The 15,511-nt window shown below is 40.2% G+C and overlaps 1 protein-coding gene across 5 annotated transcripts in view; it reads right to left on the bottom strand.

Moving 5' to 3' along the window:
- Nucleotides 1-15,511, bottom strand: part of st3gal3a (ST3 beta-galactoside alpha-2,3-sialyltransferase 3a) — a 219,199-nt gene that overhangs the window by 198,241 nt on the left and 5,447 nt on the right. For all 5 annotated transcript variants that reach the window (XM_084355918.1, XM_084355917.1, XM_084355919.1 and 2 more), the window contains exon 2: nucleotides 11,320-11,471. In XM_084355918.1, coding sequence (XP_084212044.1) covers nucleotides 11,320-11,434 — 115 coding nt within the window. In that variant the 5' untranslated portion in view covers nucleotides 11,435-11,471. The remainder of the gene's footprint in view (nucleotides 1-11,319; nucleotides 11,472-15,511) is intronic.

The following is a 15,511-nucleotide window of genomic DNA, read 5'->3' as shown; positions in this document are numbered from 1 at the left end:
CATCACCAACTCTCCATTTTCTAAAACAGATGTCGAACAAAGGACTCAAACATTGTTTCATTTTTTAAACCCTTGTTTTAAAAAAAAAAAAAAAAATGACAAGACATTTCCCTTGTAACCTATGAACAGAAGTACATTTTCCTTTGATTGGTGCAACAAGAGACATTTTTTCTTATACTTATTTTAAGTGCACATACTTTAATAAGGCTGTCTTTAATAGTTGGTGTAAAATGTAGCTATAGGCTTATGCGCATGACCAAAATTATTCTTACAATGAGAGAAAATGTAATTTCAGATGGCACATTATCCGTCATGCAGCCTTCATACTGTGGTTATGGATAGTGGGACAATGGCAAGACAGCAGTGATGCAGACTCACTCAGTTGGAGGGTTTTGTTTTCAACTTCCGCTCAACTAAACTTCAATAACTGGACTGGTTAGGTGAAACTTCCACTAAATTGTGCAATGGAGGCCAGGTAAACGGGTTCAATATGGGGAGCCAAAATGGGATTAAGTCCTGTTAACAGAAGAACAGCAGGACTTGGTATTTTTCAGTTTTGGAAGCAGGCAGAGATTGGCAGAGTGAAGTCTGTAAAGCAAAAACTAGAAGATAGATCAATAGATATATTTTTATTCAAACATGTAAAATAAAAACAAATACAAAAAACCTTAAAACAATAAAGCTGTGACGACAGGGTCAACACACAAATCAAGTTCTTTCATTGCTCTATCATCTCACTGAAGCAAAGCTTAGCAACAGAAGAAATGAACATGGTGCAGATAAGTCAGTGAGGCACATTATCTCTGGGAGAACAGTGTGTGATTTCGGGATGGTTGGTGAAGAGATAAGTAGTGCTGACTGTTCCTGGAAAGTGAGAGAGGATGCATATCTTGCTGTAGCATCACATAAAGCAGGGCCTGCCTTCCTTCCTACCTACCTACTCTAACACTTTGGCTCACAGTCTCTCTGTCAATCAAGTGAAACTTTGTATGTTTAACACAGAGCCTATTTACATCGGGCATTTCCATGTGTCTTCAGTGATATGATCACAGGTGCAGCTCCAGATACTGGAGACACATTGAGGAGCACTGAGATCCAACCACTCAGACCACATTCAGAGGTAGTCCGAGAATGATGAATGTATTTCTGTCATAGGTAATATATGTTTAAGCAATGAAGCTGAACAAGAAATAATTAAAAAATTTAAAGCAGCCATTGTTGCAACACCAACTTCAACAATCTTGTAAATTTGGCAGAAGTTATACAGGTCTTTGTTTAAAAAACAACTGTGTGTCTCAAAGAGTTGGTTACTACTAGGGATGTCCCGAACCGATCTGCGGGATCGGGATCGGGGCCAATATGGTCATTGTTTCACTGATCGGGATCGGCAATTTTGAACGTGGACCCAAGCCCGATTATTTTTACGTCATAAACGGAGCAAAATTTGTGGCAGAACGCAGATGCGCGCATAACGTTACTCTGGCAACCTTGTGGATAAAATGTCTGCAGTGTGGAAATATTTAAAATTAGAAAGCGAAAGCAGTCCATGTAACATCTGCAATACAACCGTTTCGCCAGGGGGGTAACAAAAGAGCTGCATTCAATACTACAAATTTGATACGGCACATAAAAAACAAACACTCAAAGGAATACAACGAGTTCACTCAAGCAATACAGGCAAAGGCACCGAAGCAACAAACATTCACGGATACTTTTAAAAGGAAAGAGAAATGTCCTCGAGACAGCGACATGGACAAAAATATTACAGAAATGGCCAGCCCATCTCCGTGGTAGAGGACCAGGGTTTTTGCCGTCTTCTGGAGTTTTTGAATCCCTGGTATGCCCTACCATGTCGGCATTACATTTCGGATACCGCCTTACTGGAGATGTACAGCAAAGTTCGTGACCACCTATGAGGTGATTTAACAGATGAGAGTTTTACTACAAAGCTGCACTAAGTTGAATTGATAAGAGCCAAATATATTTTTTAGATACTGACCTTGTTTACTTGGTTGTTAAAAAAACAATGAAACGATAGGATATGCAGAATAAGAAAGACCCATTTGAAAGTTTTTACTTTGTTTCAACAAAATAAAAAAACGTATTTAGGAACAGCTTGGACGCAGGTGATTTTTTTCTTAATGCAGCTGTATTATCTAGAAAAATATTAGTTATAGCTAAGTTTCGGATCAGGACTCGGTATCGGCAGATACTAAATATTAAATGACTGTGATCAGGATTGGGGTAAAAAAAAACTATTACTACTATTACTACTATTGCATTTACATTTAGGGCATTTAGCAGACACTTTTGTCCAAAGCGACTTACAGTAATTCATAAATACATTCATACACTGATGGCGGTGGCTGCCATGCAAGGTGCCGACCAGGATGTCAGGAGCAATTTGGGGTTCAGTATCTTACCGAAGGACACTTCGACATGCAGACCAGGGGACTCAAACCAGCGACCTTCCGACAACAAGACGCTGGTCCTACCCCTGAGCCACAGCCGCCTATTGGGCCACCAGTTGTAAACAACAGTACATGCTTTTTGCAAACAGTGAGATGTACATGTTTATTGGCACATAAAGCAGGCAAGTAAGGTCCAAACACACGTTGTCACTTGAGATGCATGTGGAGACACACTGTGATGCCAGGTGTGAACTACTGTACTTGGACTGGTCCATTTGTGATGTTAATACCGGGTAGGCTCAGTGTTCTTTTTGTAAATTCATCCACATGCAACAGCATCCACCTTCTCTATAAATATACAGGCTTTTGGAAGGAGGTACTATACCAACAGCAGATACTGATCAAGTTTCAGATAACCTGAAATTTGTAAAGCACGTGCCACTAAGTTACAGATCGGTACACCACCAAGAAGTGTAATCACAGTTTTATCCATAGGTGAAAGCTAAATATGAATCCTTTAAACTGCCTGGTTCCAGATCTTTGAATCATTGCCCACACGTTTGTTATATGTAGTATTCAAATAGGTCTGTTGATGCCTTCACTGATGGCTGTTGCCTTGGTTGGATGAACTATTGACTAATCAGACTTTTGCAGACAGGATTAAACCATGCTGCTCTGATTTAATTGATTCTGTTTGTTATGCAATGTGTGACCAATAGAGGCTCAATCTTTTATGTAAAAGATATTCATGAATATTTTGTTAACTCATCTGTACTCCTTGCGAAGTGCTTACAAGGAATGATTTTGTTTTATTTTGAAAAGGTACCAGAAACTGAAAATCATGACATTATAAAAAAAAGTAACAGGAAAATATAAATAAATACACACAGTGAAATACAGAAGTGTATTTGGTATACATGATGCATAAGCCTGTCTCCTCACTCAGTGGCCTGTCAGTTGGTCGAGCTGCTCTGTTGCATTTTTTTACTTCTGATCGTTAGGGTTCATCGTTTACAGCTGCAAATTTCCTCCACTTCATATACAATGTGTGTCATGGTTGTGTGTTGCCATAGCAACTGACATGGCAGTCACATCTGGTAGAAACATCCACCACGTTGGCATCAGTCAGAATAAACTGCCGATTTTTAGTTGCTCTTTGATGCTTTGTGTGACTTCAATTGCTTTGAAAGACATTTGATTTGACATTTTAACATACAAAAAAAACAAACAAAAAAAACACTAAAAGGCCATTAAAAATTCATAAACATGACTGGTGTTGGAAGAGTTTTAAACCACCAAAACTGACTAACATGGCTTTCTAATTTGAATGTGAAAATAGGTGGAGGACTCTGCCTGATTTTACTATTCGTCCCACGGAGAATATGCTATCCACATCTGTGTATGTAACATAGAGGTGTATGTTAGTGGCTCTTTATATATTTGTTCACCTCAGTGGAAACAAAACACAAAAAAACACCATACAACTTCATGCAATCCAGTACGAGAGTAAAAAAAAAATGTGTGCTTTAGATTGTCTGGCAATGTTTATTCTTTATATGCAGGAAAAGCATAAAGAAGAAGCATTTTCCTAGCTCTACTAACACACCATTTTCTAATCAAGCCAAGACCCAAGGTAATAGAGCCTGGCTTATTCTCCAGCCATAACTCCACCAACCCCGAGATTTGAGAGAAACTCTCATCTCTAGCAAGCAGTACACAAACATTCAATCCAACCATCTTTCAAATTAAATCTGCTGTAAATTATATATTTTTATTAAAATAAGTGTTCAATGTTTTACATTTTAACAATTACACTGTGATCCCCTAGCCCTCATGCCTCCTCATTCATTAATTCTATGTTCATATATAACAAAAATAACAGGCCGCCTCCCAGTATCAACATCAGCACCTCAGAACCACTTAATTGTTTCTAAGTAGATGGACTGGCTCCCCCATCAGGTAAAAAGTTATATTTCTGCAGGTAGAAAGTCCTCTCCCTTAAACAGACACATCACTATACTTGCTTTTGATATTTCAAATTTATGTTTTAGAGTCAGTGTAAATTTAAATGTTATTGTCAAAATAGCATTACAGTCAGCACAGCATTAAGAAGATGATGACTTTTGAGACTTTAGCTTTTTATCAAGTCAACATCATGGCTTTTGACATTTAAAATCAAGAAATCACTAAGCGTAGTTTAATCAGTTTGTTAGTTGGTTTCTGCTTTAATGGTGAGTTATGGCTGAGACAAGGGCAGTTGAATGTAAAAACTCCCAGTTTCCCTGACTGAAGGACTGCATTATAATAACATTTCCATGTGGTCATTTTGATTGAAATGACTGAAATATATTAAATCAATAATTCATAACTAAAACTATGAACAGTTCACTGAATGTTATAAGGACTGATTTACATTTGTTATGTTTTATTAATCCTAAATCAAGAGGCAGGGAATTACACACTAAAATGATCTCTGAAAGGTGCCTACTTGATTTGTGTTATTCAGACTGATTAACCTCATGAGTTTCAGTATTTTTTACCCTGGAAACAGGAGTCTGGATCCCCATCTCTTACATTGAAATTGAGTTACTGTAGGAAGTAGGGGTGCACAAGATATCATTTCAACATGACGTCGCGATGTGTACATGTGCAATAGGAACAGTCAGCAAATGAACTCAAACACATCCTGCTGCAGGTTTTCTGCTGCTTGATACAAAAGGAAAACCGTTCTCATTTTCAATTACTAATCTACAAGAGAAGTTTGTGTGATACAACATACAATTTACTCTGACTTAAGGGTTTTTGGATACACAGAGTTTCTTGCTCATGGGTCACATGCAGGCTCTGAATGCACGGTGAGTGTCTCTGAGTCGCCTGTGTGGTTTGGTCAGTGGAGGAGCAATATGCAGGTTTACCCGGCATCGGATCGTGTTTAAGAGTCTGTGTCACTGTGAACAGTTAAAACATAAGCCTTGCCTCCTATGTCATGTCAGGATGAGGAATAATCTGGTGGATGTGTAGTGCTTGAAGTGGAAAAAAACACTTTCCACACAAAAAATGCCACTACTCATATTCTCATGTTGGCAAAACAAACAGAAGACAGAGAAGAGCAGGCAGGCAAGTATGTGAAGTGTATGAGAAGCCGTTTAGGCCAAAAATACATACTTCACTTGCACATAAATACTGGTACAGAGCAATTGCACATACATGCATACTCCCAGTAGTGTAAATGCGTGTGAGGATGCATATAGTGTGACTATGTATGTATGTATGTATGCATGCATGTATGTAAAAGTGAGTATGTATATATTTAAAAGTGAGTATGTATCTAGGTAAAAAGTGAGTATGTATGTGCAAGAGTGAGCATGTATATATGTAAAAGTATGTACGTATGTTAGAGTATATACGTAAAAGTGAGTATGCATGTATGTAAGAGTGAGTATGTATCTATGTAAAAGTGAGTATGTGTGTATGTATGTAAGAGTGAGTATGTAAGAGTGAGTATGTAATAATGAAAAAGTGAGTATGTATGTACATAATTGTACGTACGTAAGAATTAAGCATCAACATTGTTACAGGCCTAGGTTTAATCATGCAGGGAGTTAGAGGGAAAGCTTAGCAACTCAGGACGGAAGTCACCAATCTCGTGAGCAACTTAAGTCATGGTGCAAGACATCGTTTTCCATAACATTAACTATTGTCCATTCTAACATTAAAGGACTTTAACGACAACACTGAATACTGCACAGGTAACATTAAGGTTATCTAGAACACTCAAACAGGTTCTCTGGCTTTCGGCCCAAAACGCATTGCCTCAAGGTATGCTGGGGAAACTCCACCAACCTATTCCCCAACTGAGCCGAGTCTCAATGTAACCAAATGTATGATGATGATGACGTTGGTCATTTACCAGAACTGGAAGTTGGCGCTGTGGGGATTTATTTACACACGAAGGAGCAGACTCTAGCAGCATCTTGGCGCAAATGTGGAGAATGGGCATGTCGTTTTAATAGTTTGATTAGCCTCCAAGTCTATCCCTTAAATGGCAACAGAGATGTTATTACATTTGATGACGTTCAGAACGGAAAATGAAGCCAGCACCATGCTGCTGCTTTCATGCGACCCAGCCACACAGCAGCACAGCTGCTTCATCAGGACAAGTACGCCGTCAAGCCGGTAACTAGAACTGTGCACCGTAAGTCTTGTTTTCTAACGACTGCCAACCTCTAGATTATATGGCAGAATGATTTCAATAATTAGACGCTACGTGTAGGAAGCATTTATGGTTTGTTTTTTTTTTTTTTGTTTTTTTTTTAAAGATATCTTTATTACTTTTTCAAGTTATACAAGAAAAGCACTGTACGAAAACATAACTGGCCTCATACTACACAGAACATGGTGAACAAAAACCCCCACATGGTGTAAAAAAACAAAAAAAGAAACTAATAAGTAAAAATACATTCAAAGATTAATATGCAGTACAGAAATATGTAACAACATAAGTGAAAAGAGAGGAAAAAAAACAAAACACAGAAACAAAACCATACAACAGCATTGAAAGCTCAAATTGACAGTTGAAGGGATAGTAAGCAGATATCCAGGCATTACAGTGTTACTATATGGTGTTTGGTTGATACCAAAACTCAAGCATGGTTCTTTCTAGGAATGTCTGACCAAATCAGTCCGTAGAGGCCCTTCTGTAAAGTCTGTGCACTCTCCACACCGATATAATTCAAAAAGGGGTTCCAAGTTTTATAAAATAACAGAGGTTTGTCCTTAAGCCAGTAGGTCATTGCTTCCAGGGGAATAAGTTCCATTATACCCTGTAACCACTGTGAGAGCTTAGGAGGTTTGTCAGAGATCCACTGAAGTAGGATACACTGTCTGGCACCAAACAGAAGAACATCAAGCAGTCTCAGCATACAAGGTTTTAGATTCAGTGCAGAATGTAATCCAAGGATGCAAGACAGTGGAGTGAGATCCAGGTCTTTACCAAATATGTTGGAAATTTCTTTGCAAACCTTTCTCCAGAAATTTTTAATAAAGGGACAGTCAAAGATACAATGGAAGTATGATCCCTCTGAGATCTTGCATTTATTACAACATTTGGAAAGTGTAGGATTAAATTTATTCCGTAGCACTGGTGTAATCTGGAGCCTATGGGTAATTCTGAATTGAGATTCCTTAACTTTGTTGGTGGACAAACAGCCAGATGAGCTCAGCCACACATCACCCCATTCACCATCCGAGATTGTTACCCCCAGGTCAGCTTCCCAGAGCAATTTAAGATGACCAGTGCCCTTTGCTGGAGGAGACAGAGCATTATAGAACCTGGTTATCAGTTTTCGGGGCTCAGGGTCTTGCAGTACCTCTTCTATAGAAGAGCGAGAGAACCCACCAAGATACAACCTTGCTCTTGAAGAGACAAAGCTACGGATCTGCAGATACCTAAATAAATGTCTGGAGGGGAGGTCGTGTTGTTCAATTAACTGGTTAAAGGACTTGACAGTGCCGTCCGCTACTAAGTCTCCTATAGTACAAATACCCTTTTCAGACCATAAGAGAAATGCGCTATCTTCAAGACCAGGGGGAAAATCTGGGTTTAAATGAATGGGAGTAAGAAGAGAAAGAGAATCCTCCCGAGTCCCTATTTTATTAAAAATTCTCCAAACCTTTAATGTGTTCTGGAGGAGGTAATTGCCCCTTACCTTGTACGACACCCATTTTTTTGAAACATACATAATATTACGAAGAGGAATTGGATCCAGAGGGGCAGCCTCAATACTAAGCCAAGTGGATCGGGGATCATTTCTAAACCATTCCCAGAGATAGCGGCCGAGGCAAGCCAATTGATAATATTTAATATTTGGCAGAGACAACCCTCCCTCACCTATGCGAAGTTGTAACTTTTGTAATTTCAATCTGGCCCGTTTGTTCCTCCACAAAAAGGAAGATAGTGAACTATTTAGGATGGCGAGTGACTTTCTAGTCAGAAGAACTGGGACCATTTGGAACACGTAAAGCAGACGAGGAAGTATGTTCATCTTAAAAAGGTTGACCCTACCTATAAGAGATAATGGAAGACTGGTCCAGCGTGCCAGATCCTCTTTAATTTTACGGATTAAAGGTATAAAATTGGCTTTATAAAGACCAGAGAGGGAGGGAGTTATATGTATACCAAGATAGACGAACCCAGAGGGTGACCATCGAAAAGGGGCAGCGCTAGAAGAGGTCCAGGGGGTATGAAGGGTTAGGGGCATAGCCTCTGACTTCGAATAATTAATCTTGTAGCCTGAAAACTGGCCGAAGGTTTTAATAATTTCAACAATTCTGACAATAGAGATCTCAGGGTTACTTAGAAAGAGCAACACGTCATCCGCATAAAGGGAAATGGTGTGCTTTTGGGGACCTATAGTAATGCCAGCCACCTGAGGATCGCCCCTTATTGCCTCTGCCAAAGGCTCAATGGCGAGCGCAAACAGAAGAGGAGAGATTGGGCAGCCCTGGCGAGTGCCACGCGCAACTGAAAATGAGGGAGATTTCCAACCATTTGAAATGACGGATGCACGAGGGGAATCATATAAGAGAGAAATCCATTTAATGAAGCTATCTCCTAAATTAAATTTAGAGAGGACATTCAGTAAATATGGCCACTCGACTCTGTCGAAAGCCTTCTCGGCATCGAGAGAGACTACGACAGCTTTGGCTTTCAAATGTGTGCCACATTGAATGATATTCAGCAGTCTCCTAATATTATTACAGGAATTACGTCCTAAAATAAAACCGGTCTGGTCCATGGAAATAAGGTCTGGAAGGACATGTTCTAATCTTCTAGCTAAAACTTTTGCGATAAGTTTCCTATCTACATCAAGCAAAGCGATTGGTCTGTATGAGGAGCAATCCTCTGATGGTCTGCCCTTCTTCAGAATCAACGAAATGTTGGTATCCATCATGGTATTTGGGAGGTGGCCAGAATTAAATGAGTGGGATAACATTTTAAGCAGAGGGTCAACTAGCAGGCTCTGAAAAGATTTAAAAAACTCAGGAGTCAGGCCATCGGGCCCTGGGGCCTTGTTATTTTGCAGTTCATTAATAGCAGCAATAACTTCCTCTCGTGAGATGGGACTGTTTAGCAGATCTTTCTGGGTCTGAGAAGCCTGAGGTAGATTGATGGCTGACAGAAAGTTTTGCATTAGGGCCTCAGACTGAGGCTCAGTTTCAGATTTATATAAAGACTCATAAAACACCTGAAAGCATCTGTTAATTTCCTTACTATAATGGACCACTTTACCTGTCTCATCTTTTATTGCTGAAATAGCCTGTGAGTCAGACCTAGTCCTAACTAAGTTTGCCAAGTATTTACTGGACTTATTCCCAAACTCATACATTCTGTGTTTAGCAAAAAACAGGGATTTCTGAGCCTCTGATGACATGAGTGTATCCAGAGCTGCTGTTGTGGTATCAATTTGAGATCTCAAGTCATTGGAAGGGTTAATATCAAATTCTCTCTGGAGCTTCTTTAATTTTTGTTCCAATTTCTGCTGTTCTGCCTCCTTCTTGTGTTTGAGATGAGCAGAAAAAGATATTGTAATGCCCCTAGACACAGCTTTAGCAGTCTCCCAAAACACATTAGGAGAGACTTCTGGGGTATCATTCTCAGCCAAAAAGAACTTGAACTGCTCTGTAAAATATTGTATAAAATCAGGGTTTTTAAGCAGATAGTTTTTAAATCGCCACTGTGGCAGAGGACGCTGCTCCTTACAGGACATAACCAAAAACAAAGGGGAATGATCTGAAATAACAATATTACCGATTGAGCATGAGATCACTTTTTGAAGGGCATGACTAGGTGTGAAAAAATAATCGATCCTCGAGGAGGATTTATGGACCTTAGAATAGAATGAATATTGTTTGACTGTAGGGTGGAGGGCCCTCCAGGTGTCGATGAGATTCAAATCTCTACAGCAGCCTAAAAGTGTCTGACTAGTACCGGAAGCATTTATCGTTAACGGCAGCGTAGCTATCTTGTAAAATCCACCAGCTAATAAAGCACAATGCCTAACATAAACTAGCATTAGCATCCTATTTTTTTTTAATCCAACCACATGAAAATGCATAAGGCAACCTCAGTTTGCTAACAGAACCATGAAGTGTAGTTACAGCCCAGTGACTTTGTTTATAAAGCCAATACATAAATTATTTATTTTCATGCCATCTGCAACAAAGCCACAGCATTTACCTAATGTGGGAGGACATGTCAGACACACCTTAGTTGCTCAGTACCGGTATATATGTATGTGCAAGTGAAGTATGTATTTTTGGCCTAAACGGCTCCTCATTGAAGTTTATTAAAAGCCTTTAGAAATATGGTATGGAGAGGGCAGAAATCAGGACCAGCAGCATCTGAGAATGGTGCAAAAAAGTTATGGCACGCCCAGGAGTAAAATGTTAGAGTATCAGTAGTGTGCACAGCTGAGTACAGGCCCACTTCATGTACTGGATGTGTTTTCCCAGTCTGAGTTTCCACAGCAGTTACCCAGAAGATGTTTTGTGGGGATCTGCGGTACAACCTGGACCATTTTTTGACTTGACTGAATTGGAACTGAACTGTTCTGAGGTTGTGGGGAAAACAAAACTGACTATTTACAAAGTGGATTGAAGTCACATGCACACACTTAACATCCAAACCGAATTGAGTTGTGGTCCATTTGTTGTTGCAATGCTGGTTTTTGGAGATGTATTTCATTGCTACTTGACATTGCCGTTTGATTGTTTTGTATTTGTACATGTTATAGCTTCTGTAGAGGAGACACATTACATCACTGTTGATGCAATTTCCATTGGTCACTGACATAAGTTAATAAAGGACATACATCAAATTATGCCTGCTTTCTGGAGGAAGACTCACATGATTTGTGGCCCCAGCCTCGTAAGCTGATCCTCCCCGATGAGTAGTAGAGGAATCCCAGGGCCAACATGGAGCACAGGCCCAGGAGGAAGTTTCGACCAGGTTTCATTCTCATCTCCAGCTAGCGTACATGGCACATCCCAGACTGGCGCCTGTGTGAGCAGGAAATACACTGGTCAGCCTGCACTTATACACAGCCAGTGCAAGGATCAATGAAGGATCTTTATTTGTTCTGGTACTACACTGGGTTGCACAATGAAAAACAAGTTGGAAGTCCCTGCATGTTACACAAAGAACAAACAGGTAATAGAACAGAAAATACAATAAAATAAAATAAAGCAATATGTACATTAAGAAACCACACCTCACAGTGAGAAACCCTTCCCTTCTCTAAAGTCTTAGAGAATTTTGTCTCGGCACCTTTCAGGCTACCAACTTAACAATAATCTTCTGGAACCTTTTCAATCAGCTTTCAGAGCCCGTCATTCCACTGAAAATGCACTTACTAAAGTGGTAAATTAGATTCGACTTACTATGGACATGAACTCTACTTCAGTGCTTCTGTTACTGGATCTCAGGGCTGCATTTGATGCCATGGATCATGGCATACTGTCAGACCGACTTGAAAGTCAATTTAGCATCTCTGACCTGGCTCTTGCTTGGCTAAATTCATACCGATCAGAAAGAACACAATGCGTTTCTTATAATACTACTACTTTAATATCTTCAGATGTGAAGTATGGAGGTTCCCAGGGCTCTGTTCTTGGCCCTTCGCTTTTCTCTTTATATATTTCACCTCTTGGCCAAATTATTTACAATTATGGAATACATTTTTACTGCTATATGGACAATAATCAGGTGTATATGCCCATAACAGCTGGTGATAAATCTCAAATCACAAAATTAGAGACCTGCTACAGTCTACAGTGAAGAAATGGATGTTAGAAAACTTTCTCCTCCTAAATTTGGATACAATTAAGATGTTGGTCATTGGCCCCACGAAAGGGACACCATTTTGATCAGGTGATGGTAACTCTTGACAACTGTGTTATTTCTTAAAGTTCAACTGTCAAGAATCTCGGTGTTACATTTCCAAGATCGCATTTTACCACCTACACAACATATCTAAAATTAGGTCTCTCCTGTCTATGGCTGACGCAGAGATCCTTATCCATGCCTTTGTTTCATCTAGACTGGATTACTATGATGCCTTATTTTCGGGTCTGCCACTTGAGATGGTTCAGGTTAAAATGGTTCAGAATTCTGCAGTCTGAACACATAAAAGAAAATTTGATCATATTACACCAATCCAAGACTCACTGCATTGGCTTCCAAATCATGTCAGATCAGACTTAAGTGCTGCTGATGACCTACAAATCTGTAAATGGCCTTGCCCCATCATACCTGTCCTACCGCTTAAACCATATATTCCACCTCTCACAGTTCGGAGAGTTAAAAAGAAGTCAGCTGGCTGCCGTGCTTTTTCCTATCCCCATTCCTCTGGCATAACCTCCCTGCTGACATCAGACAATCTGGAAATTCAAAATACTTACTTCTTTGACTTAACCTTTAATTAGTCCTTGACTTCTATTGATAGCTTCTAGTACCTTCTTCAGTGGGTTGGTCTCAGTCTTAACCATAGTATTAGAGTTTGCAGACAAGAAAACAATCCTTTATTCCTGATAACATTGCATTTCTCTAACTTTTTTTTTTTTGTTTTCTGTTCCCTCAAGCTGCAAGCTGTCGCTCTCTGACTGTCCTCTCTCTATAGCTTCTTCTTCTTCCTCCTCCTCCTCCTCCTCTCTTTTCATTCAGGCTCCCTTCTGATGGACCAAGGGCCCCTGGGAACATCTCTCTTTCCTGGCTTCCGCTGCCTCACATATTGATGGATCTGTTCGTCATACCCATGGATCCGATGGATCATTGCTCTATTCTGTTTTACTATTCCGTTATGTGTGTACTTCTGTAAAATTTGATGCCTCTTCATTCTGATGTTTTCTTTTTTATTGCTAATTATCTCATGTGGCCTGTCCTCTTCCAGGTCACCATGGTAGAGTGGAGGTGGTGTGACTCCCACACCACTTGGCGATGCCTCAGCCTGCTCAGTCGTTCTCCCTGATCCACACACTTCAATATATTCTATATAATTATTTGTATCCAATATTCTGTCAATGAAATTTGTAAACTGCAATTTTGTTGTTCTGTTCTGTACATGCAACATCTACTGATTGTCTGTCCGTCCTGGGAGAAGGATCCTCCTCTGTGGCTCTTCCTGAGGTTCCTTCCATCTTTTTTCCCCTTGTTAAAAGGGTAATTATTTTCTCAATACGGGGGTTGGGTTGCATAAATTAAATTGATCTGATTTGATTACAGTTGAAAATGTATAAAGACGTACACACCCAGGAAATAATATTGCATAACATTGTGGTCGGCAGTTTCATATTAAGAGCTCGACATCAGGTAAACAGTGTACCATGCCCTTTGACTGAGCGTGAGCACCAAGTAGTTCTGCTCGATGTCAGCATCAATGATGTAAACACAGGATCCATGTCTCCTCGTCCCACTGGAGCTCTGTCAGCTCAAACATGGGCAACAGCTTTATCTGCGATGTTATTGTGGAGACAGGTCTCTGTGAGCGCAACAGTCTCTGATTTCCCGTTGCGTTTCCCGTTGTGTTTGCGTCACATTTCGCCTATTTCATTTTCCTGTGACCAGACATTAGCCAGGAACAGCCTTAAATCCAAGGATTAGCATGGCACCCTAACCCCTAACCCAACTGGCTGCAGCATCTGCAAGAGTGATATTAATGGTCTTATTACTTAAGAATGATAGATTCACTGACAGTGTTTTCTCCTGAGGAGGAGACTTGATCCACTCTGAGAGGTGGGGTGGAGGCTTGTCATGTGTCATGTCCACATTATACGCTCCAACTAGAGGTCCACTCAGCTCCTAGTAACAAAGTCCGTAGCTTTGGCCTTACGTTACACGTGGTCCAAATCATATTCAGTGTTATCGGGTCAGTTAGGATGCAGTTCAGGGCTTGATTAGCTGTTGCAGATACTCCATGTAGAAATAAGTATGTTTCTTAATAGTATATGTAAAGCATGATCTTCATGTTATAGAGGAGTCTTAAGTGTTTTAAGTTTTAAGACCAGTTTATTAACCAGTGGTTAAATTAATATTTTACTAAAGAAATATGTGCTTCACACGTAAACAATGTACAGTACAATGCTAAGACAGACTAATGAGTCGGACTAGCAACGTTATACCGGTAGAACAGACAAACTACTGGTTCTAGAGAGGGCCTGTCACGTTTTCTGTGTTTTTAGCAGCCAGGCAGTGGCGTTTTCTTGCAGAGGCCCAGGGAAGCCAGGCTTCCTCACTTTTTCTGAATATAACCGTCATTTAATAAAAACACTTTTTTAACAGTTTACATAATCCTGTGTTGTGAGCTCTGTCGTCTCCTCCTCGTCTCTCTTCATTCTTTATTGAACGTTTTATCATGTGTAAAACAGCGCCCCTTTAAATGTTACGTGGTGAATGAGTGTTGAAAACATGGTACAGCACTCTGTTGGCTGTGAGGAGGCCAAGCTGAGTTGGCCTCCAATGGTGAAAAAAAACAAAAACTGATTAACCAATCAGGTGAGGCTATTGTCACGACACTGCTCCCCTGTGATTGGTCAGGACAGTGCCAAGGGAAGCTGTGAACTCATTGGTATCACGCCAATCAAATCACAGTATGTCATCTTCATCGTCTTTGAATGAAATAACGGAAGATTGATTTGTGTTGATATCTCGGTAAGCTAGCAAACATTTTAAGCGCAATTATGGAGTGTGGAGATTTGGAGTTTTTAGTAAAAAATAGAAGGTTTTCGGAGTTTCAATGAGGAGAACTACGTCCGCACCGAGTGGCTAGCTGGTAGCTCCAAACTTCAGCGGCTATTTTGCTGGCCCTGTCTCCTTTTTGACAAGGATTCCTGCTCTCTGAACAATCCCTGGGTTACCACAGGATTCACCGACCTTGCCAACCTGTCTCGAGCAATTGAAAGGCATGGCAAATCAAAAAATCACAATGACTGCGCTGTGAAACTGAAGCTGTTTGGACGCGTCAGGATTAATGAGGCACTGGATTTGGCAAAAAGTCTGAGCACAAAGAAGCACAATGAGCAGGTGAAGAAAAACCGGGATATTT

Source organism: Pagrus pagrus (assembly GCF_965226575.1).
Source record: "Pagrus pagrus genome assembly, chromosome: 6".
Lineage (NCBI taxonomy): Eukaryota > Metazoa > Chordata > Actinopteri > Spariformes > Sparidae > Pagrus > Pagrus pagrus.
The sequence above is the reverse complement of the archived record's forward strand: the minus strand, read 5'-3'. Positions and strand labels throughout refer to the sequence as shown.